The following is a 25,179-nucleotide window of genomic DNA, read 5'->3' as shown; positions in this document are numbered from 1 at the left end:
AACAGCTTTGCTTTTCAGTAGGTGAACTTCCAATGTAAAGGCTTGTGTTTATAAGCGAACAGAAACTGCACTCTGCAGAGGTTGTTAAGGTCATTACATTTTTATGCCAACATGAGAACAGAGCAACTGCTCAAATATTATTTTAAGTTGTAAGTCACATTCAGCGTGCATCACAAAAATGTGAGGCTACATTGCAGTTGGCGTGATCGACTGTGACCAGAAGTGTCCTACAGCATTTAAAGCCAAAGATGTAACCGCATACCAAATGCAAAAACCCATTCCAGTTGTCCACTCAATGTCTTTGGTGGTCACAGCTTTGATTAAAACCATTTGTATGAATATACAGGTTGATCTGAACACTCCACATTGCTTCTATCTTACTTTTAAAGAAATGCACCTATATGAGAATCTAAACACAACCTGAAGGAATCTCAAGCCTTTTCTCACTGAAGTGACAGATTAATGAGTAATACACCAGTTATAGTGAGTTTCCAAGCCCTTAACACTGCAGTGCCAACTGGCCTCGGAGTTCATTGCTTGCCACAACCCGCCACATTGGAAACAAGTTCTACTGTGAATTATTTTCCAGCCTACAGTGTTACGCATGCCTTGAAACTAGGAAAACGGAGACACCCACTGCGCTCAGGAATGATAACACTGATGAACAGTATCTCCAAAATAAAAAACAATGGCAAAATGGTAGAAGAGAATGTGGCATCCCTTTTTTTCTGTTGGGAAGTGAATAACAGAGTTGTTCACACAAAAATCCCCATAATATTTTTCATTTGTTTTAAAAGGCGAGAAAATTCATGATTCAGTTTTGATTTTTGGCTGAACTATACCTTCAATGTTTCTTTAAATAGGTAGTACTACATCTTACTTCAAGTACAGTTCATCCCTTTTCAAGTAATTCTTTTTTTTTATTAAGGAGTTAAAATAATAAGATAAGCAACATCTTCGACATCCAATTAAATCCTGTCTGGACTGGCGGCCTCTTTTAAAGTTGTGCTAACCTTGACGGCACAATCAGTCAGTGTGTTCTCCAAAAATGATGAAGCGGGTCTGAGATTTTTCCAAGAGAAGGATGTGTGGGTGTACCGTTATGGACCAGAAAACCCACAATTCCTTAACTTAGCATCTAAATCTCGAGGCTTAGGAAGAAAATGGCACGGCAAACTCTCTTCTTGTTAAGATTATTGTCATAAAATACTCCAGCAAATACTCGGATTTCAAATAATCTTCCAGTACATATTCTGCATCAAAAGGTGATTCATATTGTTGTAGAAATGTTTTCTTGCTGCTATGGTCTCTGATCCTGCTTTGAATGGAGGGAGGATCTTTAAAAAATTATTGATCACTGGAAAGTATGTTTGGTAGACATGGTTTAGGAGATGCTTCATTCTTCAAGAATGCACAGAGGTCTTTGGGCCAGTTACACAAAGACATTATGTAATGGTTGCAAGTCAGCCTCTGGCACAGGTACCTGGGGACAAAAAGCTGAGAGCGTGCAGCTGCACGTCTCGGCAGCTCCAGAACAGAACGTGCCGGAGCAGAGCAAAGCCAAGCTAGTGGAAGACTCCTGCTCTTAGGACCTGGCATGTCTTACCAAAACCATTCTCTGCGCCAAGAGTCATTTACTAAAAGCTTTACACTGTGGGGAATCCCTCTCTGCTCTTACAAGAAATGCACTGGAGATGTTTATGTCTCTCTCGCTCTCATTTATTGCCCCTGTGATATTTGAATCTTTGTCCTAACAACAAAAAATGGAGGACATCTATATATGAAATCTCTTTCGATTTTATGTCTTAGTATGAGGTGGAATTTTTATATACAGTTATACAGTTTTGTCTTCTGTAATAAAACAATTAGTTGAATAAACAATCAAATTAATCTGCAAAAAACAGGAATTTGATTTCAAATTGATGCTGCACTCCTTCCTACACACCAACTCTCTCTATATTTATGCAAACTTTATCCCAAAGGACTACTTTTGAGGAGTATAAGCTCTCTGAGCACATCTACACCAGGCAGAAGTATGTACAGTAAAATAAGCACCATTTTAACCTATTTTGTCTCTTTTTACAATTACTAATGATTAGACAAAGGGAAAGTGCGCCTGCAGAAGTCCTCAGAAAACTCAGAATTGGAGCAAAATTGAGCAGAATTCTCCCATGCTTGCAAGTTCATTTTTTTTTTTTTGGCTAATGTGTACGAATTTGATACTCTCAGTTCCACCTAACCAGAGATGATATACAGTAGTTAACTAAAATCTTTAACTAAATCAACTGCTCAACTAGCGCTCAACTGTGTGCGAGACGAAGCGGAACACGGAAAATGAAGTATACCCAGGCCTTAATAGCATATAAATAATACTACAATTTACTGTTTAAACTGAAAACTGCTTGATTTTTTTTTTCATACAAAATATAATTTCATGTTTTTTTGCTCTTTTGCAAATTACCATACTTGGTGTTGGCATTTTCAGCTTCCAAAATGTCAGTGCATCCCTAGTGTAGTGCTCTCAGCTTTATATAATACATGTTCATGTGTTTAAATAAGCAGAAATTTGTTCCTATTTTGTTCCTATAGAAAAGGTCTGCAGGTTCCATCTGAGCCTATATGAATGTCCAAATGCGTGCTGTTACAGAGGCACTTTAACATGGTACAGCCCATGAGACCCTTTCCTGCCCATAAGCCATATTCATTTTACCTGACTGCCTGGTAAAATAAAGAGGGAAAGTTTAGAAAAATGGAATGCAGCTCACATTTGCTTTAAACTTATACGGCTAACATATGTTTTGCGTTTGTGGAAAGAAAAAAAAAAAAAGCCCTTACTTGAACATAGTCTCCTTAGGGCTGCTGACAAGAATTCCACAAAGACAGGAAACATAAAAAAAACACTCTGCTTGATTTGATGAGGCAAACTTATCCAAGGACTCCCTCACTAGAGGCGGACCCCACAGACGAGCCACCCAGTAACTGCACCCCCTCCGCTCCTATGAATAAAGGCCACATGTTCTGTTAAACTGGAGGTGGAAGTGGGGAAAACAAGCCAGACATCTCCAGGGTACAGGGCCACAGCACTGGCTTTGTGATCTCCCTTGGAATGCCTTCACCGGTTCGGCCGAATCTGAAGGGATTCTGGGTCCGAAAGCACCCCACCTCTCACACATCTCTTCTCGGACTCCAAATCAAGCACCCTCCCCAACCAAACAGTGCTGTGAATGCCACCTATCAGAGCCGGGCTAAACCCTGCGATTAGGGGGAATTTGCCGAAGGGCCCTTTGTAGAAGAGAAAAATGTCTGCCAGAGCAAGGAATGTGGAAAATTCCTGGCAGGACAAGCAGCCTTTTGTTAGGAAGGTTTTTTTTTTTTTTTTTTTTTTTGGAGGGGGGGTGGGGTGGGGGGGTGTTCTGGAGGGAAAGAAAAGCGCAGACAAATTGGATCTGGTCCGTTTGGGAGCCTCTGCTGTTTGAAGTGAAATCAGTTCCCAGAGTTTCTCAAAGGAGAGAAGAAGAGAAGGGAGAGGGGTGGCGGGGGTCAGCACAGAAATTCAGGTTTTTTAATTCAGTTTCACAAACCTTTCCGTGTTTGAGGTTGTTGTTTTTTTTCCTGTTCTTGAGGCTCTGTGCTTTTTATTGGGAACTGAGTCAATACCTCAGTTGGTCCAAATCCAATGCTTTAAATACTTAAAATATGTGTTTATAGATCTCAATCTCTTTGCCAAAATCTATTCTACTAAATATTTCAACTCAATCAATAGTAAAAAAAAAAAAAAAAAAAAAATTGGTCAACAAACTTGTTATTTACATGCATTAAACACAATGTATATTATGTTTGTAGTATGTCTGTCAACTGAATAAATTATAACAATAATGATAAAATAATAATAAATAAATAACATAAAATATGATATAAACATGATTTAAATATTAATTATATTTCATTAATACTAATATTATAAATCATATTTTTTATTATTAGTCAATACTTCATAATTTAAAAATAACATATATTACATAAAATATTTACATGCACTATATACACACACACACACACACACACACACACAGACACAAATATATTATGTATATAATAGCCCAGACATTGTTTCTGTTACTTTCTGTTTGTATTCTGAAGAGTGACTGCAGAGGTAGGGTTTATGAATCAAAGTGACAGTAACATGTTTTCATGGACGTCTGGACGTCAGTGAAAGAATGTATGTGCGCAACCCTCTGTGTGAACCGCGTCCCTGGTACATGGCCATATCATGATAAAGGCCTTGTGTCGCAGAGGTGTCACCATCAATAATGTATGTCACATACCTTACTCTGTTCATACAAACACAAAGGTTTCCTGTCTGCCTCACCCTCTCCCTCTCGCAGTTTTCCTTTATTCGTTCACATTACAGCACCACCCCAGCATTGATGCTGCCATTATGGATGGATTAATTAAGTGATAGCTGTTGACTACAAATGTTGACCAAAAAATATTATTTATTTTTTACAATTGAAACAATTTTTTTTCTCTGTTTGTAAGTACAGCTTTTGTTGGAATACCATTCACACTGTAGCTTATAGCCAATCAGAAACCTTGAAGGTAATTCTTTAGAAACCTCAACCATTGGCACGTTTTCAGAATACCTGCATGGGTTCTGGTCAATTAGAAAAAAAAGTGTGTGTTTTACAGTATGTTTCACAAACTTGTTCTGAATAATGGCTCCACATTTCTATATATAGAAACCAATTTCAGTCAGATAAGAAAGAAGAAAATAGTTTAGGTAAAACATAATTATGACATAAAAAGTCAAAATTAATTCCAACAAACCAAATCATATTTATGAGATGAAAAGTCAAAATTCTAAGATAAAAAGTAAGAAAGTAAGAGAGTTAGAAAGTTATAATTATGGCATAGGTCAAAATGATAATTATGACATTATGAATTATGATAATAAAGGCGACATTATGACAAGTCACAATAAGTAAAAAAAAAAAAAAAAAAATGTAATTCAACATCTCATAACAAGGACTTAGTATGTCTTAATTATGATTTACAAGTTTTTCTTATGTCGCAGAAATGGGCTTCCATAAAAATACTGATTATGGGCAGGAGAAAATAGATACAGTATCGTGATGTTAAAGCCAGTTTCCAGGTAATTGAGACTTTATTTCTCACAAATTGCAACACTGTTTCTCATAAGTGAGACTTTATATTTTACCAATGTGACTATTTCTTAGCTTAATGTTACTTCACAATTACATTGTTAATTTTTTTAGATGGAAACAAGTTTCCATATGAGGTAAAAATCTGGCAATACAATTTTTCCCCACAAGCTACAACATATTAATCTACAAATTATAAAACAGAAAACACTAGAATATGTAATCTCTCTAATATGGGGAAACCCATGGAGACCCATATGAGGTATACCATGTTATTATATGTTTTTCCCCAATGCTTTCTCTTACACATTTCTATCTCTCTCCCATTTCGATCTTTTGCCTCTCACATTCTCATCTCCGGAGCACCTATCGAGGCAGCTGTTATGGTCGCTAGCTCAGAGCAAAATGATTAAAGCGCTTCCAGAAGCTGGAACAGGAAAGGGAGGGGGGGCAGCGAGAGATGAGGGGAAGAGGTCACAGGGGTCACTGGTGGAAATCCGTTGAGGTGGTCCCAGCAAACTCCTGCTGTGTGAGTAGAGCCCCAAACTGAACACACGCCTCTATTGGCAGGAATTCAGCTTCTCGGGCCCCAGATAGTGAGGAAGAGCGAGATAGAAAAAGACACGTGAGGAGGGGAAAGGCTTCGGGGAATGCAGGGAATGAAGTAGAGATGTCCACTCTCTCTCTCTCACGCTGTATCTAACTCGCACAGCCGTCCAAGTGAGGGACAGGAGCGGCTCCAAGCCACAATGTAAACTAAGCTTTTGCAAGAGCATACTTCAAGACCCCAACTCCTGCCCAGGGTTTCAATAATTGCTAATAAAATGTTTGCAGCTCATTACAAAAATCCACTCACCATCCAACTACGACTAATTGGGAGAGTCTTGCCAAGCGAAATCAAAACTATGAAAAGTAACTTTTCCGAACATGCTGCATGTACAAACAAGAAGTTTGTTTTAACCCATGCACAAGACCTTATTATTTATGCTGGCAAACCATTAAATTGACAGAAAGGCATTTTAATTTTACAAGTCAACATGACGGGACATTCACAACCCTGTTTAGTTCTGTTATGTCACATATTTCTGAGTGAAACAAAGCACCCAACGAGTTAATAATATATATGTATGGCAAAACTGGAATTGATTGGATCATGAATAGTGGGCATTACATATCAAAATGAATGAGAGCTTGTTGTCGACTGTGAAGGCGATAAAAATTGTCTCTCAATGTCAGAAGATTTTACCTTTAGGAGTACCGTTAAAGGGACAATTTTGTACCCCTTAAGCCCTGAGGCATTTTTAGAGTTGTTTTTTCTGAGTGACACACACAAAACTAAACATATATAACTATATAACTAGCAAGGAGAGTCAAAAGATAGATATTGTTTGATAGAACACTTTTAAATTTTTTTGAAAATATAAATTACATTATATTTGGACATTCTCCTGCTGAGAAACCGCTGATAAAAGACAAAAAAATATATATGATTTTGCATCTCTATCTTGTTTGTCATGCAATACCTCGGGAAGGAAATACGGTAGGGGGGAAATTCTTTTTTGGTGAAGTTCCCCTAAATGTAAGCTGCATCTGGATCAAATTTGTGGTGATAGCATAAAGTAATCAAAAGTTACAGCATTTGGAACAAAGTGTGTTCTGAGTGACACACACAAAACTAAAGACTCATAACTCCAAAGCTATAGCAAGGAGAGTCAAAAGGTAGGTATCGTTTGATAGAACACTTTTACATTTTTTAGAAAATATAGATAGCCTTTTTGTTCAGTCCTCGACGTCCCCTAATGGGCATTTTTAAAATTGTTCCTCCATGAGGAATATTAATTGTAATAATATGCTGTAAAAAATATGTGCCATTTTCAACGATCTGTGAATGTTTCATGAGCTGTATGATGTTTTTGACACATTGCAGTACATAGTACAAAAAAGTATTTTATAGATTATGAAAAATAGAAATTCTATTTATCATCAAATAACTCAAAACTACTTAGGAGCTTTTCAAATTGGCTACATTCACTGTAAAGTTCAGACTCTAAGCTTTCAAATGACACCTATTTTGTGTTAATCAAGGCATTTAAAAAAAAAAAAACGTACACACCGGTTTAGAGCAACTACTTAACACTCGTTCAGAGTTGATCGAAGTGGTTAGATGCTTTAAAAAGCTGAGATTCTAAGCTTTGAGACGATACATATTTTGTGTTATTCCACGTTTGAAAACAAGCACGGACGGTTCCGGGAACATTGGAAAACACATTGCATCCCGGAAAGATGAGAGACTTGTTTTTTTTGAGCCAAGTATGCATTACTTCATGAGGAATATCTCGTGATCAACGCAACGCAATTATGTTGTGCTCTTTGTAATCGTGAGAATCTGTTGTCAATAAAGATGTTCGATTTTCCACAATTCATGCATGTTTCATGGAGATATGAGCTAAAATACACATCACATCAATGCATCTATATACTTCATCGGATGTGCGCCTGTGCAGCTTCATGTGTTAGAGGTCCATGAGGAATATCTTTAGATCTGAATGATCCATTTTCTACAATTTATGCATGCTTCATTGAGTTATGAGTGAAAACGCGACATCAGTGCTCCATCTACATACAAGGCTCTGTGTGCGCCTGTCGTGTGTTACAACTCCATTAGGTATATATTTAGATCCGAGTGATGGATTATGGTGAGTTAGGGCTCTTTTTAATCGTGAGAGTCTGCTGTAAATAACAATGTTCCATTTTTCATGATCGATGTATGTGTCATGAAGATACGAGTGAAAAGGCCAAGTCAAAGCTACCTTGCTTGGTTATGTGCGTCTGTGGGATTTTTTTTGTGTTAGAACTCCATGAGGAATATCTTTAGTTTTGAGTGATGGATTATGTTGAGTTTGGACTCATTTTAATCGCAATCTGCTGTATATAACGATGTGTCATTTTGCATAATCGGAGCATGTTTTATGAAGTTACGAGCGGAAATGTGTCTTAAATTCAGCATCCATAGATGATTTACATATGGGTCTTGAGGGGCTTCATGTACAAAAACTCGCTCAAGTTTAGTCAACTCCATTTTAGAAGGATTACTTAGCACCCGTTAGGAGTTGATTAAAGTGGTTAGATGCATTAAAATGATACCTATTTTATGTTGTTCCGTTCAATGGGGGTTAAAAAAACTTGCATAATTTCACCACAAAAATCGTGTTGTGAAAAAATCTTGAATTTTCCATATATATCACTCAGACTACTTAAATAGTTCCATTTACTAGGTGTAGAATTGCATTATAACATTTCACTACTCGTTTCTGCTTTTGTCCTTTAGTTATTTATTAATCAGGCCAACAGGAAGTCCTGCTATAGGGAGCATTCTGCAGATCCCCTGCACCAGGCGTAATGTTATCTGCTAGATTTGCTTCAGCAGCCAAAAGACTGATTTATTGCCCCCCTCTTCCTTTTCCGGGTGCTCCTCCTGCACAGGTGCGGAGATGGACCGGGTCCGCTGTGCCAAGCGGACAAGCCGCACTGTGTTGGGGAGGTGGGGGCATGTTGGAACGGACTATCTCTGTCCTCAAACAGCTAACATTATTCAGTTGTGCACTGCAGTTCCCTTTCATACTGCCAACTGGCCCGTGTCCAGCGGGTTTACTCGTTCGGTTCCTCTGCAAGCGAGACCATTGCGAAGAAGGGAGAAGTTCTTGTCTCTTTTTGCGCTCTCTCTAGGCTTGCACGGCCCTCCATGTGTGAGTTCTCACTTAGCCAACAGCCCTGCCTGTTCGTTACCACAGCAATAAGTGGGAATGCCAGCAAAGACAATAGATTTACTTCCCATGGCGTCTTCAAACCGTGAGGGATGTCACATGCATTCAAAAGATCTGGCCGAGAGGTTGACGCTATGATGTCCACCTCATCTTACGCCAAGAATTCCTTTGATATGAGGTTGACGACAGCGCCTTGATTCATACTCGCTCTTCCCTTCCCAGGTGGTTCTTTCCACCAATGTTTGTTGGATCACAACGGCCTCACAAACATCTGAGCAGGTCGCTCTGCAGCTTGTAGCTACTGCCAAATCAGAGGGAGGAAAAAAACGAATTGGGACGTCATAAACCTAACGCTCGGACTTTGACTCCCACCTCTAGGAAGAGACGAGGAAATGAGTGAATGAATAAGGCACAAATGAGCGGAGGACAGGAGACGGTGGAGAGGAAGTTCTCTCTCATCTCACACAAGGATCTGCTGCTTTTGGCTGAAGGACAGACAGTGTTGTCAGGTGGTGAGGAGTGGAATCAGAGCCGAGGGAAATGGGAGGGAGAGTCTGGCAAGGATGAGGGGAGGCGATCGGCGTTTCGAGGGGGAACAAGGGCTGCGATTGGGAGTCATCCAACAGTCTCGATCTGGTGGGGAGGCTCGGAAAACCCTCAGTCGCTGCCAAAGTGTGAAAAGATATTTTCTCTCTTTTTTCCCCCCTTCTTCCCTTTCTTAATGTGTCCATGTGTGAGGTGGGAGGAGGGTATTGTGATGGGAATTTGGTGTCAAACATCAAAACCTTTTTATAGCCTTCGTGAGCCTCCCGGGCAAAATATTGTACTTGGCCCCCTGGGCGTTTCTAGGCAGGAGACTCGGCAGTCAGCTGAGGTCCTGTCCTGCGCTCTGAGTCAGTGGCTTGGCTTGGTCTTTCAGCCTGTTTTTATTCCTTGCATTTCCTATTCCACACTAGATGGGACTGAAATAGTAAGATGCTGTCAGCTTTGTTTAAACTGGTAAACAAATCCAAATGTTTGAAGAACGCCACTTTGTAAGTCCATGTTGAGTCATACGGGTGTCTAAGTGGGCTACTATGTTTGTCAACATGGAATTAAAACTGACCCTATTTACTTTCTTAATACATGTTCTTGATGCATGATTCATCAAGGCACATTATTCAAAAAAATTATTAAAATAGCCTATTTCATCAGAATTTTATAACTTGCTCTGACTTCTCTTTCCGTTTGATTCATCCAGAGTAATGTTAATGTAATATTGTGTTAAGCAAAGGCCAAATATAATAGGGTAATGTCATTGTTGATGTAATGATTGAATGACAGTCCATGCAATAACTGCTATGATATTAAGAATCAAACAAATGTGGGCTGGTTTTTTACTCTTAGAAAAATTATTGTACCTTTAAGTACCTTTAGGAATACAACAGGGACATCTTTGTTCCCCTAATTACCCGAAAGGGTTCATAATAGCACCTTAAGTGTACATATTAATACTCTCTAAGGTACTAATGTGCACCTTTTATGGGTGGATTAATACTGTTATTTAAGTGTTATTTAGTTTCCTGAACACTGCATCATTATTGTAGCTTTATAAAACATATACTATTACATTAAATTATGAATATTATTTGTTTATTTCACAGCTGGCACAGCTAAGGGTTCTATAATTCAAAAACTTGTCCTCCCTAATAGTGATAAAAATAAAAGTATCTATAAAATTTGGACAAATCACAAATATGTATACAATGATTTTTTTTTTTATTATTATTATTATCTTATGTATATACGTAGATAGATGGATTGGATAGATAGACAGGTAGATAGAAAAGTGTTCATTCAGTGAAATATGTGTCTATTATTTTTTACTAAAAGTTTATCTGTGTTTTTTGCTTTTTACAACAAACTTTTTACATTACTTGACATTTTACTCATACTTCGGATTACTTGATTCTTCTCCTCATTCAAAAAAGGCATTAAACTTTTATTTCAAAACAAATACATAAAATAAAACGCTGAAAAAATCAATAATATCCTCATGGGACCCAAGAATAGACTTTTGTCCACTGTAGTGGACATTATATTTTAGTGAATTTCTCTGAAATCATAAATGTCACATGACACGACCTGGGTGTCCTGTAAAGAGCACATTCAGGACTTTTCAGATATACCAAATGTTTGGAGGTTTCACCATGAAAACAACTTCTCCTTGGTCTTTAAAAATGTCTGGCATTAATTTAGTGATCAAATATAGCATTCTTATGGAAATATGATAATATATTGTAATTATAATATAAATTGGACTACTTTTCAAATTGTATTTCATAAAACAACATCTCAGGAAAATGTTATGGGGTTTCAAATAAAAAAAAAAAAACTTTCTGTTACAGAACAGGGCATTGATTTCAAACGTGTCCACTGTAGAGGACATCAGGACTTAAATCATGTTTATCAGGCATTTTGTGAGACACAACAAGTGAATATGGAAATAAATTATACATCAATATTCCTATGAAATATTAGATATTATTATTAAAATGTTGCCAATTATTACTCCAATTATTACACTTCTTTTTTCATTAAATGTTGCTCCAAGAACACATTAATGTGCAAATTAGATACACTGTATAGATACATTGCATTGAATGGGAATATTAATTTATGGCCATTTTACCCACATATTGCATAAATTAAAATGGTGTATCAATTCATTCCGTTATATCTTTCATAACATAGTTGAGAATCATCTTTATACAAATTTTGGTTCAAAAAAATCCTGAAACCCCAAAATTTATTGGTGATTGAAAAAAAAAATCCCATTGTTTTTGCCTATACATATAATCTCATGTCATTTTATCCTGACGTCCACTACAGAGGACATAGCATAACGTATGAATAAAATATTATTTTTCAAAAATACCATTTGTTTCTTGTGCTCTAAACAATGTGATGACATGGAAAAAAAAACTAAATTCAAAAAACTTTTTTTTTCTGGGTCTCAGGAGGATATGATTTAGCTGTAATGTACAGATTTTTTGATTACAATTACATTTTATTACAATTTCAATATTCGTGTAGTAGATGCAGTTTAGCAACTGATGAGCTGAACATGGCAGGCTGCTGAGAACATATAAATATTCTTGTTATCAAGATAAACAACTCAAGGTCTTAGAACAACTTTTATTCTTATCACTCTGGGGGAGGACAGTTTTTCTTGCAGCAAACCAGCATCCTCACGTAGCAGCTGTGCCACCTGCGAAATGTTATTTTAAGAATCCCAAACCATTCTACATCCTCTCTGACTGCTGAATTTCCTGTCTGATAGCATGATGCTCAATGCATACATCTCAACAGAGGTCATTTTGAAACTGACGAATGCCCTAGATGAATGAACCGGTCTTGGTGAGCTCTTGGTAAGTGTCTTAAATGTCTCCGGTGGAATGAACATGATTAAACCATTTTTTTTTCTCTCTTCTCGTAGCCAAAGCCACCTTCCACTATTAACCATTTAGGGGGGTGGAGATACTTAGTTGGGGGAGGGGGCCAAAGGAAAACATTCCAGCGGCCCCTTGTAGCCAAAAAGGATATGCTATAATTAGTTCCAGGAGGGCGAGCAGTAGCTGAATGAAGAAAACTGACTTGTTTATCTAGAAGAGGAATGGCAAAACTCTTGTCAAGTCCACCCTGAGTATGTGGAGACCGCCACGCAGACTCTTGGCCATGTTAATTCATCTGTGACCTGCTAAACAGATCATAACCCACACACAATGACCCATACAAGAGGACGGAGGGCTGCAGACGCAAACGTTTCCCATTGCCCATTCATAAAAAAGCAGACAGGAAGACAAAAAATGTTGGTTTTCTGCCTCAGACTGCATTGGCTGAACTCAATAAAGCATTGGCACACATCTGGAGATGCAAGGCTCGTTCTTTTTTTTTTTTTTTTTTTCAGACACCCAAACGTTCCGATCGGAGCGCTATCTCTCTCTCTGCTTTCCATCTCTGACTCATTATCATTCATTCACTTGGCCGCAAGTTCATCTCGGACACATTCACAGGATGTCATACCACTATGCCCACTCCACATTCAGGATGTTTGTAGAATGACTACAGCCTGATGAATATGCCTCCAGATTCACACCAGCTTGTAACACTCAAATCAACTGCAACATGTGTCTATGTGCAACAGAAAAATGTTTTCGACTGTATAAAGTATGTTAATTGCAGAAACTATGTTCAGTTTCTGTAACACTTAGGTTTAGGGTCCAATTCTCACTATTAACTAGTTGCTTATTGGCATGCATATTACTAGGATATTGGCTGTTTATTAGTACTTATAAAGCACATATTAATGCTTTATTCTGTATGACCATATTCTACATCCCTTAATTCTACCCAATACCTACTACTACTACTAAACTACTATTAATAAGCAGTAACTAGGAGTTTATTGAGGCAAAAGTCGTAATTAAGTTAGTTAATAGTAAGAACTGGACCACAATCTAAAGTGTGACCTAAATTTTCAGAAGAAAAAAAATCCTTTGTAAAATTGCATTTTAAAAAATATATGAAAAAATAATAAAGAAATCTTAGCATTTAATGAATATATAAAATACAAAAAAATCCATGAGAAAAATCTGTTGTTTTCACAGGTAGTGCTTGCTTAAGTCTAGTTAACCTTTGACCCATAATAGCTTGTGCTTCAATCAGAAAGACAAACAATTATTTTTCTGGTTATATGTCTTTAAAGATGTACTCTGAAAAAGGACCAATATGGAATCTTAAACTTCATATTGAAGGATGCAAATTTTTGGTGGATAATTGATTAACGTCCTCTGCAGCCAAGACAAAAAAGTGCATAAGCTAGTAATGTGATTATTATCACTTTAAACATAAGTACTATCAATTTCATTGTGTTGAATGTTTATAATAAGGGAAAAACATACTCTTTTCTTTGCTATTCCAGTTGCTTTGTGAGAAAAAACATTTACAAAGTCTACTTAGCATCTACAAAGTATATTGCTCCATTATTTATTTGTCTAAGGCTAACTGACATCAGTGAGTGGGTGGATCAAGCGTGTGTGTGTGTGTGTGTGTGGGAGTGTGTAACTGCATCACGCTGCCATCATGAAAGAGCAGCCGAACGCACCTTTGGGCATCGGTACAAAGGAAACAGGGCAATAAATGTAAACTTTATCAGTTCAGTCCAAAGAGTTCAGCCGTTCAGACTCTCAATCTCACAAACTCATTTAAACTGACACTTCTAGATCATGTTTTACCCTGATATGTAGTAAAATACCTTTTAAGGTTTGATGCAATCTACTGGTTTTGCAGCAATTTAAATAACACCAGTGAAATTAGGGATTTGCAAAACATTTTCAAAATGGACTTTTTAATGTTGCCTTTCTATAATTTTCTCTCATGGACATATGCTGCATTAAAAATGCAACACTATGGTGACAAAAATTGAAAAAAATCTATAATTGATCTATATGATGATCTATAATTTATCTATGATCTATAATTGACCTACAAATCCTTTCTGTCCCATATTTCACTGTCCACATATAAATAAAAGTAGTATAATGAAAAGTAGAATTGTGTCCATGCGCAAGGCTCTTGCATTCTACAGATGCTCCTTTAAGACTTCCCTCATTCTCTGACCTATCTAACCCTTTGCGTGTCTCATAAAGTTTAAGTTTCTGTCCTAAAACAGTCCGATGTGGCGAGTAAAAGCTTAACTTTAGCACGTTAGCTATAGGGGCTCAGCCGAGACCTGGAGGTAAAGGGTGTTTTGGAACAGCTCGGCTCACATGTGACTCAAATCGCATTCCTGGATGATAGAGTCAGATGGGGCATGTTTTCCTCCAATACAAATGTACTCAATTCTGTATTGAACCAATCATTTCAGCCCATCACTTTCCTAAAACTGTATAGAGAAATCAGATGTGACACAATTTTAAATGTATGTCTAGGGGCCTCGGAATGCTTTGCTTTTCCTGTCTGCCAGAGAAAAATCCATGAGGACACAGAGTCGGCATGCCACAAAGGGTTCATTCTCTCCATATCTCCCTGCAGTTATCCTGGTGGCACTTTTAACCGCCTGCCGCTTTGCTTCTCCAGCTATCAAATGTGTCATTTGCAGGCTGATAAACCCCGCAAAATTCAGGTTATCAGAGGAATTATTGGGTTAAAACTGAATTAAAACAATTGAATTAAAAATTTAATTGTCTGTTGCACATTGGCGATCAACTGAATAAGTGATTAAGTAACATGTACATAACTGTGTGTGTCACAGTATGTTTTTAGGTAAAAAAAAGAACAAAAGAAAATGAATGAGTATAGTCATGCTTTTCTACAACAGAGTTGGTAAATTAAAATATTTGCGTGATGTTACATTCATGTTTGTATGCAGGTATCATTAATAAATCCAAGACTGCACATATAGGCAACATGAAAAAAAAAAAAAGGTTAACAAAGTGCTCCATAAATGATCAGTTGTCTGATCATTATGTAAATTAATGTATTTAATTTGTGCATTATGTCTCATATAAAAGAATCTTCGTAAAATATAATGGAAAAAGAAACAATAATTTTCCTTTTTGTGAAACACTGAAAAGCAATGCTAATAAATTTGCATCGATATAGTTTTGAAAGGTATATGGGATCATGCTGCAATGGATGTGTCTAGTTATATACAACTAATGCAAACAAACTCACCCATTTCCTGGGTCTTCCTCTAGGTCTTTTCTCCCCTGTGGTCTCAGCTTTCTGCAAATGCCAACAACCATGAATTAGTGGTCGGTATTTCATCAAGTGCTTTAAACAAATTTTTCAGGCACACAATTTGTCACAAGCAGAGTCATTTTCATATATGGCCACAAAAGGAGAAGGTGAAATGCTAGGGTTCCATTTCCTCTAATGCTTTTAATACATAAAGAGTTTGTAAGGTATATCCGGGCCTCCAACAATGAACTGTCTCCATTGCCCAAGTTCCTGGTCTGTGCAGCGTAATATTTCACTAGAGGAATTTTATGCCATTCAAGTGTAAATAAGAGCACCATTATCAGCAAACCCACCCAGATAAGGGCCATGAAAGACAGTTATGGGGTTTCAATCACAGCGGCTCCAGCTTAATAACAGGGGTCTATTGAAACACTGTAAAAATAAAACACCTCACAGGAAAATGTCTTTATATATCAAAAAAGTCTTGCAACACCCTGTTGCTAAAGTTGTTTGACAGTAAATTCTTCCATTAATAGCATTTAGGTTTTCCGATTTGATGGTTGTCTGACTTAAGACCATCATAGGATTTCCCACAGACATTTTGTGTTGTTCAAGCAACAATTCCATCATCCTCTGAAATTGTAAGTGAAATAATTTGACAGGTGGAAGCAGGAGAGTCTTTCCCCGAGGGTTTGAATGATGGTGCCTTCCTGCTATGGTCGAAGGCAATTAACAAGACAAGACATGTCTTCATTATTTATAGGATATAAAGTTTTCTTCTGGCCGTGGGCTTTTGTCATGCAGAGCCCTGCGGGAAACCTTACTCAAATCATCAAACATCTATGAATTCTGTGAATGAACCAGGAAAGGTAGGCATCAAAGGTATCATGTTTGTCAGCAGAGTACATCCAAACGAGTGAGACACAAATCAATGCTGGTAGAGTATGCATCTCTATCTCTAACCTATTAACAACACCATCATGCTTAAGCATTACACTAATCTGAGAGAGTTACCGAGGTAGTGTCATGAATCATGAGAGTATATTTAACTGTCAAAGTCAAGAACGTGAATCCATAAATGTGTAGCTGACATTAAATAAAATGTATTTAGTAATTAATAAAATCAGTTAATGCTGATACATTCATTCAGTTTTTCATTTAGTTAGTGTTGTTTTTGTTAACTAAAACTATTCAAATTGTTTTCGATAATTAAAATAGAGCTGAAATAAAATGAAATGAAAATAATTATTAGAGGAAAACTTCGCCTTGCAACTAAATGAAATAAGTGATTTTAAGTTGAAGTACTCACTGTAAAAAAAATAAAAAAAGATTAGTACTTGAAGTACAATCAACTTGGGTGTTTAAGTCATTTCAACTTAAATTACATTAAACTGACTTTAAAAAAATGAGTTGAATCTTGTATAACTTATTAAAAAGTTGAAAATTGCTTAACTTATTTTGATGAGTTAAAGCAATGTAAATACATATGTTGTCATAACTTCATAATCATCTATTTTTTTACAGTGAATGACAAAAACTAAAACAAATAAATTAAAATAAATTAAACACACCAATAAAAATGATAAAAGCACATAACAAAATCAAATTAAACTAAATTTAAAATCAAAACTGAAAATATAAAAATAAAGGGTAATTCAAAATATTAATAATTACTATAAGAGTATATAAATAATACTAAAATAACTATGAATTGGATCAATGATGAATTTGATCAGATTCAATAGAATGATTTATTTCATGAATTGGACAACACTAATCTCAAAAATGTACTAAGCTAGGGAAGATATCCAGAATTTCAGGAAATTCCTTACATTTTGGGTTTTCCTCACACAACGCTATGGTATATGGCTATATGGCTTCAGAAGACTTGAAATATCGCAATCGAGTCATATTGGCAAGTATTTTCGGAAATTCTGGACAAAGGATTCACAGACCCGCTTTCTCTTTCATTATATTCTTCAAAAAATTCATCTTTTGTGTAAAAAAAGTGCTTTAAGGCTACAAGAGATTGTCACTTGGGCAGTACCCTTAAAGGGACAACTTTCTTCCTTATTTACCCCAATAACATTCATAGTAGTACCTTAGGTGTACATATAACTACTCTAAGATACTAATATGCATCTTTTAGGAGTAGATAAAGTACAAAGTTGTCCCTTTAAGTGACAAGCTGTTGCACTCCTAAGGGTACATTTTTTTCTGATAGTAAAAAGTCATATAGGTTTGGAAAGACACGAGGGTGAGCAAATGATGACAGAATTTTCTTTTTTGGGGCGAACTATGCCTTTAAACCCATACTTTCATTCATGGTTGGAATACTCCACATATTACTTCTACAATGCATCCCTGTCTGTTGTGTTGTGTGTGATGTGTTCAGTCCTGTATGGGTCAGTCTGTTTGCCCTGACGAAGTATGCAGGCATTGTCAAGGCTCACATTACCACTTCTCCAACAAGCAGAGTTTGTTTTGAATACCCAAAGGACACTTCACCGTTCTGCAGAGGCATGATGGACTGGAGAAACATAAACCTGAGCGTCGTAGTTCACGCCACAGCCAGTCACTAAGAAAGGACACAGAGGCAGCTACGGGTCGGCGGTTAGCCTCAGTCCGGCAACCAATTTTGTGTCCTACACACTTCCATAGATGTTTATGGGATTGAAAAGGAGTGGAAATTGATGTAAATATTAGATTGCTGTGCCTATAATGATTTGCAAAGACACAAACCCTTTAACCTCACCTCTCCTTGTCTGCGTCTTTCTCAGTGTCTCTGTCTGTCTTTCTCGGACCAATCAGTGTCTCCCTACCTTCAGTCCTCTGTTGGGGATGCTGCATTTTTAATCAGGAGATTTAATGGTCTGCAAGTCGACACCCTGATCAATTAATCATGTCTGTGTTTGCGTGTCTCGTCCAGCCATGTCCCGTGTCCACAGCAGACACGAGCCCGGGCGCTCACTGTCCTCTTCGACACCAGGACATCCTGGCATGCGTGTGAGGCCGGGGACAAGGCCATCTCTCATTAATGGAAAGGGAGGGGCAGTCTCGCTTCTGCCAAACCCACTTTTGCGAATGGAGAGTTTAAAATTAGCCCCCTGGTGCCCCGTATCAAGTTCCAACAATGTCTGGTCAACGGAAAATATTCCGGCTAGTCATTAGGGCCAATGAATTGAGCAAAATGATCGTAGCGGGGCGGAAATGGTCTGGTTATATGTCTTGACAGTTAAAACTGTGTACCATCTAGGTATATCATGGCCTGTTCAGCCTGGAATGCTAATATGATACCACTTCTCTGGGTTCTTTAGAGCAATTTAGAGCTGACAATGTCTTTAATGTGCAAATGAAATTGCATTATTTATTGACAGCTACATTTCATGAACCTGGAGGTTGTTTATTCGTTGCATTGTCTCAAGGCATTATCCATCTACCTGACCAGCTGGTACGTCCACTGTTTCAGCAAGTACAGCATCAGTTTGGAGTCAGTCTGAGCCTTTAAATTGAGGGTCGTGAAAGTGTTAGGAGACACAGAAGATGACTGATTTTGGGTGGGAGAGCAAATCTTTCGAGAAGTGTCTCTAGTGAGGCACCTTGCCGATTTTGGCTCCTTTCATCTTGGTAGATTATTCAGTCCACTGTATATCATAAAAAAGCGAAATAAGATGAAATAGTATTACACTAGCAGAAAATTGCTCAAGCTTTTCAAAGCGGGGCCGTGACTGTTTACAGTGGTACATTACTGTGAAAAGAGAGTGGTCAGAGCTGTCACTGAGTTATTAACGCAGACTAATTCCGCAAGTAGACATCTCAGCTCCCCTCGACGTCTCGGGGACGAGAATAACATTGTAATGCTTTTAAAAACCAAACGCACTGACAGTTGAGGGGACTTCCCACAAACATTTGCCAGACTAGACCACACACACAAGAGAGGCTGAAATGTTAATGACTTCATTACAAAATGCTCGCCAGAAGAATCCCTCTTTAAAGACATTCCCAATACATAAACAGAATTCAGCAATTACACAAACGCTGACAGTCACATTCGGCTAAAACTGATGCGCACCAACTAAATCATATGTGCTTTTCTGATTTGCTTTTCTGTTTACACGGGCATTAGTAAGGAATGGGAACAGAGTTCGTTTGGCAATATGCAACAGTGCATGCTCTATACTCCCTGCGCAGAGTATACGCTTCATGCACGCCTGCATGTTTGTGGTTCTCTCACGTATGCGTGGTCATTTGCCTAAGGCGAGACAGAGAGAGAGTATTTATGTGTGTAGAATTCACTGCTACTTTTAGGTGTGTAGGTCAGCAGGACTCCCCCCGCCACATTACTGGAGCTTAGTGTTAACTGCTCTGCTGAAACACACAGCAAAGGGGTTCGGGTCACTGCGGTCCGTTCACATAGGCAACACTGAGGAGTTATGATTGAGACGTCAAGAAGGGAGCCCTCGACATTCACACGCCCGATGTTGATGTTGACACATTTCACATGCTTCTAAATGCTCCTGACACATTCCTGATAAATGATTCATAAAATGGTAAGAGCCCATTTTCTTCAGTTAATAAAGTCAAGGATAGATAGATAGATAGATAGATAGATAGATAGATAGATAGATAGATAGATAGATAGATAGATAGATAGATAGATAGATAGATAGATAGATAGATAGATAGATAGATAGATAGATAGATAATATTTAGTGTTTGTGTGAGTTTGTTTGTGACTGTTGAGGTGTGCAGAAAGTTGCCTGGTTCTCACCTTCTGCGCTGCTTTGGAGGGGCCCTTGTTCTTGCTTCCTTTGGGACGTCCCCTCGGTCGTTTGGGGACCGGCTCTCCTGTAGGTTCCTGAAGAGGAGAGCAGGTGAACTTAGGCCATGAAGACAGGAAACAAAGCCATGGGCTACTGCCGCTCCATTTTCTATCAGCAAACCAAGTGCCATTTATTTGGAAGAAAGCACAAGCACACTATTCAAGCCAATTTTAAGGTTTCAGTTGATAACATCATAAATGTATTGCTCAAAATGACACCAAACGTATTTGGACACTTTCTGGCTGTCAGACGTTAGTGGATCAGGTTCATTGTTAATGTGATGAATTACACCTGTGGCTACTCTGCTGTGAGAACTGACTTCATACATCCACTAAAAATGCTTTTAAGTGATTGCAAAAATAGCTTAGCAAAGTGCAGGTGCCACAGAAATTCATACATTTGAAATGTTCAAATACTTTTCTGAGACCACTGTATACCCTGATGCACTCTTCCCCCTCTCAAAGAAGACAGGGTTCCTTTCAAGCATACGTACATTTACTGGTGGTCTCCCATTCACTTGTGCTTTATGAGTCAAGACCAAAACGGACAAAGTTTTGTGTCTATGTGTAGTGCTAGGCACACAGGAAGAACAACTAAAGACAACTTTATTCCTGGACAGACAACAAAACATTATTAAACAGACATTTTTACAATACAACTTTTTAGCTTTGTAAATATGTATGTGATCAACAGTCTTCTTTCAAATTGTTTCACTTATATTTGCCTGCATATATTGACTACATTAACTATAAAGCGACTTTTTTTTGCAATGAATTAACAACAGCACCGTTACTATACACATACACAATAGAAGATTTTAGAATAAATTTTTTTAATTAAATTTTTTTTTTTTTTTTTTACATACAAGCAACATCTTTTACATGCCAAAAAATCAGTATATTTGGTGACTGATTGACTTTATTTTTAACCTCACTTGCCAGCTCATCCTGATGACTACTTGCCATTAGAGGTATTGCAGAGAGTCACTGTTGAATTGCTTAAGATAGTGAATCACATCCTCTAACCACAAACACTCAAAACAAGAATTTAGATGGATGTGGTCATGACTAAACAGTTTGATTTTCAGCTCAGTGACACTACATTTTAATTACATGCTTGTTGTTATAGTAACCAACAACTGCTCACATCAACATGTACATTTAAAACAGCCTACACACACACACACACACACACACACACACACACACACACACACACACACACACACACACACACACACACACACACACACACACACACACACAACCTGTCAAAAGTTGTGGAAACATTACATTTAATAACATTTCTTATTATTATTTTCCTATTATTATTATTATGTTGAAAATCCTTTTTTTCAGGATTCTTTGATGAATAGAAAGTTCAATGAGCAGCATTTATTAAATGTATTGATTCAATTTATTGAAGCATTTATTAAATATAAATATTTTGTAGCATTATAAATGTCTTAACTGTCACTTTTGATCCATATCAATTATTCAATTCTCTCTCTCTTTTTTAATCTTACCTTGATTGAATGGTTCCACAAAAATGTTAAGCAGCAAAAATAGTTTTCAACATTGATGATGATAATAATAATAAATATTTCATGAGCAGCAAATCAGCATATTATAGTGATTCCTGAAGGATCATGTGACACTGAAGACTGGAGAAATAATGCTGAAAATTCAGCTTTTCCATCACAGGAATACATTATATTTTAAAATGTATTAAAATAGAAAATAATTATTTTAAATTGTAATAATATTTCATAATATTACTGTTTTTAGTTTTTTTTCTGATTAAATAAATGCAGACTTGGTGAGCATAAGAGACTTATTTCAAAAACATAAAAACATTGTAATGTTTCCAAACTTTTGACAGGTACAGTGTAGAGAGTCAGTTATACACAATACAACCTAGGTTTTTGGTATATTGTCATTTGTAATTTAAATAGATGGATTGTGCAAAATTTGGTCTAATGGTTTGCTGATAATTCAGAAGCAAAAAAACTAATTTTACTTAGACTGAAGCAATATTTCTAAAGCAATCTAGCTTTGATCTCATCACATCAACAGAGGACCCTATAGCGCAGGCTATACATTTACATTTAAGGCATTTAGCATTAAAGTGACTGTACCATCAGGTATGAAAGACTATTGTGATCAACAATTCGGAATGCTATCTGATAGAAAGAAGTGTGTACTGTACAAATGCAAACAAGTGCTACTCGTAGTACAATAAACCTAATACACATACAAGCTATACATTCATTCTGCAGGAATTCTTCACAAAAGAAATTCAAACTGAAAATGCAATCACAATCAAGCACTCAAACTCGATACTTCTGTCTTAAAACACGGTCTAAAAAGTGGGTAGCTGACATCATGTTTCAAGCAGTGACAGCTGTGTCCATCAATGCTTTAATTCATCAAAACTATTTTAAATAAATGTTTTCTAATTCATCTTTTTTTTAAAGAAAAATGTCATTTTGCATGCATTTAAAATCAAGAAGTGAAAGTAAAAGTATTGTTAAAAGTGAAAATAAAATCATACTGTTGAATTAAAAAAAGTTATGTCCTTGTTATATGTCAACTAGATAAACACATAGATACACGATACAGTGTGTGCATGTACAAATGTGCAAAAGTATGCACACATGCATTGCTTTAAGCAATACAATACAGCAGCCTACACAAACTGAGATATAGCTGGACAAAGGAAATCTAATAAAAAAATATTAAGAACATGATAGTGCTGAAAAAAAAAAAAAACAACAAAAAAAAAACATTCCAAACCAAACTAAATTGGTTTGCTGGTCTCACAACCTGGCTAAGCTGGTCGCCAAAAGTTTCCAAATTCCCCTTAAAACCTGCAACCAGACCAGAATACTAGCGTAGTCTGGTTTTAAAGCTGTTTTTGCAGCAGGGGAGCATGTAAATATGAGCCATAAAGCGCGCGCGAAGAGTAATATGGTTACTCTAAGAATGTTTATTGAGCAGTCCAGCAAAGTTTAAACACGTCCATTCCCAATTTAGAATATTAAATGTGCTTGTGGTGGAAGAGATACGAGTCACACACTGACCTGTTGCGGCTTCCTGGGTCTACCCGGTCCCCTCTTCTTTGGCTCGGCCGGGGCGGGCTCGGGTTCGGGCTCGGGCTCGAGGTGCTCCTGCGATCCTGAAGCTTCGCCGGCAGCTTCCTCGCCGCGCGCGCTCATCGTGTGTGTGTGTGAGTTCCAAACAGAGTCTCGCGCACCTTCTGTTCCTGCAGCACGAGCTCTCCGCCAGTCAGTCAGTGTCTCGCGCTCAGCAGTGCGCGCTTATCAAAAACAATGCGATTAAAACCGGTGCGCTCATGAAGGGTATGCAAAATGTAAATTAAAAGTGCGGTATTGTGAGAAGCACGTGCTGCCTCTTGGTTGAGAATTTGGCTCACACACAAACACACACACACACACAGAGGGAAAAAAATCTCCTCTGTAGAATTAAGTGGGGGTGGCTTTAGTAATAAAATAAGCCCAGTGATCGATTGCAATTTGAGCGAGACATTCGCCTTAGGGAAATTGTGACAGTGCACTGTCAAATTCACGCTATTGCGGATTCGATTCAAGAATTTGCGGGGAAAGACTTTCTACGCGGATTGGTTTAAATAAAAATGGGGGCATTTTAAATGCATCCCGGCTGCCCACACGGAAATAAGTACAGAGACTGTGGATGAGGATGAGGTATACATTTAAAAAAAAAAAAAAAAAGGAGAGAGAGAGAGGAGAGTGGGGCGAAAATCACTTTTCCCGTGGGTGGATAACACGAGGAGGGAGGGGGAACGAAAGGCGCAAAAAAGAGAGAGAGAGAAAGAGAGAGAAGAGAATTGGACAACAGCCAGAGAAAACATGAGAAATACTAAGAGGAGAGACCACATTGAGACAAACTCACGTGTCCAGCACCATTCATGTTATTGGCTACACTCCAAAAAGTTTAAAGACACAGCATAGTTCAACACCGTTTATTTGTTTGTTTGTTTAAAGAAATGTAATCCATAGCTGACATAAACTTCGTTTGGGATGTGCTCCGATTCTCGTAAAAAAGCTGGTTTCTTAACTGTTAGCGGTTCTTATAGGCTATTGTTTTCGGGAATAGGCTATTTTGAAAAAAAAAAGTTTTGTAGAAAGTAGAAAAGTTTATAGTAGAAAAAACTAAAGAAAAAGTTTAGTAGCATTAACTGCTCACTGACACACGATCAGATTTCAAAATCTTCAGCTTTTTAGAGATTGCATAATTGCTAAAGAATATTAAAACAAAAATGTGGTATTTTATCTATTAATTTATTTTTATAAATTTTACTACACACACACACACACACACACACACACACACACACATATATATATATATATATATATATATATATATATATATATATATATATATATATATAATTGCAACAAAAATCAAATACAAGAGAACAAAAAATATATAGTTCTTGATTTAGAGTATGGCATGACAAAAATAACATGAGTTACGGTTCAATAAGTGAGGATAATGGAATGGCCGGGGGGTCCCTGCTGATTCTAAGGTGTTTGGAGTTATAGACAGAACGGCCACATAAGATGCTGAATTCGGAACTGCATACTGCATACTACTCTTACTATTTTTGCCAAATAAATATATGGGGGAAATAGTAAGAGTAGGCCTATGTTATATGCGATTC

General features: G+C 37.3%; 1 protein-coding gene across 1 annotated transcript in view; it reads right to left on the bottom strand.

The window, feature by feature from the left end:
• Nucleotides 1-23,952, bottom strand: part of hmga2 (high mobility group AT-hook 2) — a 31,741-nt gene extending 7,789 nt beyond the window's left edge. Inside the window, exons 1-3 of the mRNA XM_079868651.1 lie at nt 23,555-23,952; nt 20,421-20,507; nt 15,644-15,694 (exon numbers count right to left, since the gene is read on the bottom strand). Of these exons, the coding sequence (XP_079724777.1) occupies nt 15,644-15,694; nt 20,421-20,507; nt 23,555-23,689 (273 nt within the window). The 5' untranslated portion in view covers nt 23,690-23,952. The remainder of the gene's footprint in view (nt 1-15,643; nt 15,695-20,420; nt 20,508-23,554) is intronic.
• Between the last annotated feature and the right edge of the window lie 1,227 nt (nt 23,953-25,179).

The sequence above is a fragment of the Squalius cephalus genome, assembly GCF_949319135.1.
Source record: "Squalius cephalus genome assembly, chromosome: 4".
NCBI classification, from domain to species: Eukaryota; Metazoa; Chordata; class Actinopteri; order Cypriniformes; family Leuciscidae; genus Squalius; species Squalius cephalus.
This window is presented reverse-complemented; position numbering and strand designations above follow the sequence as displayed.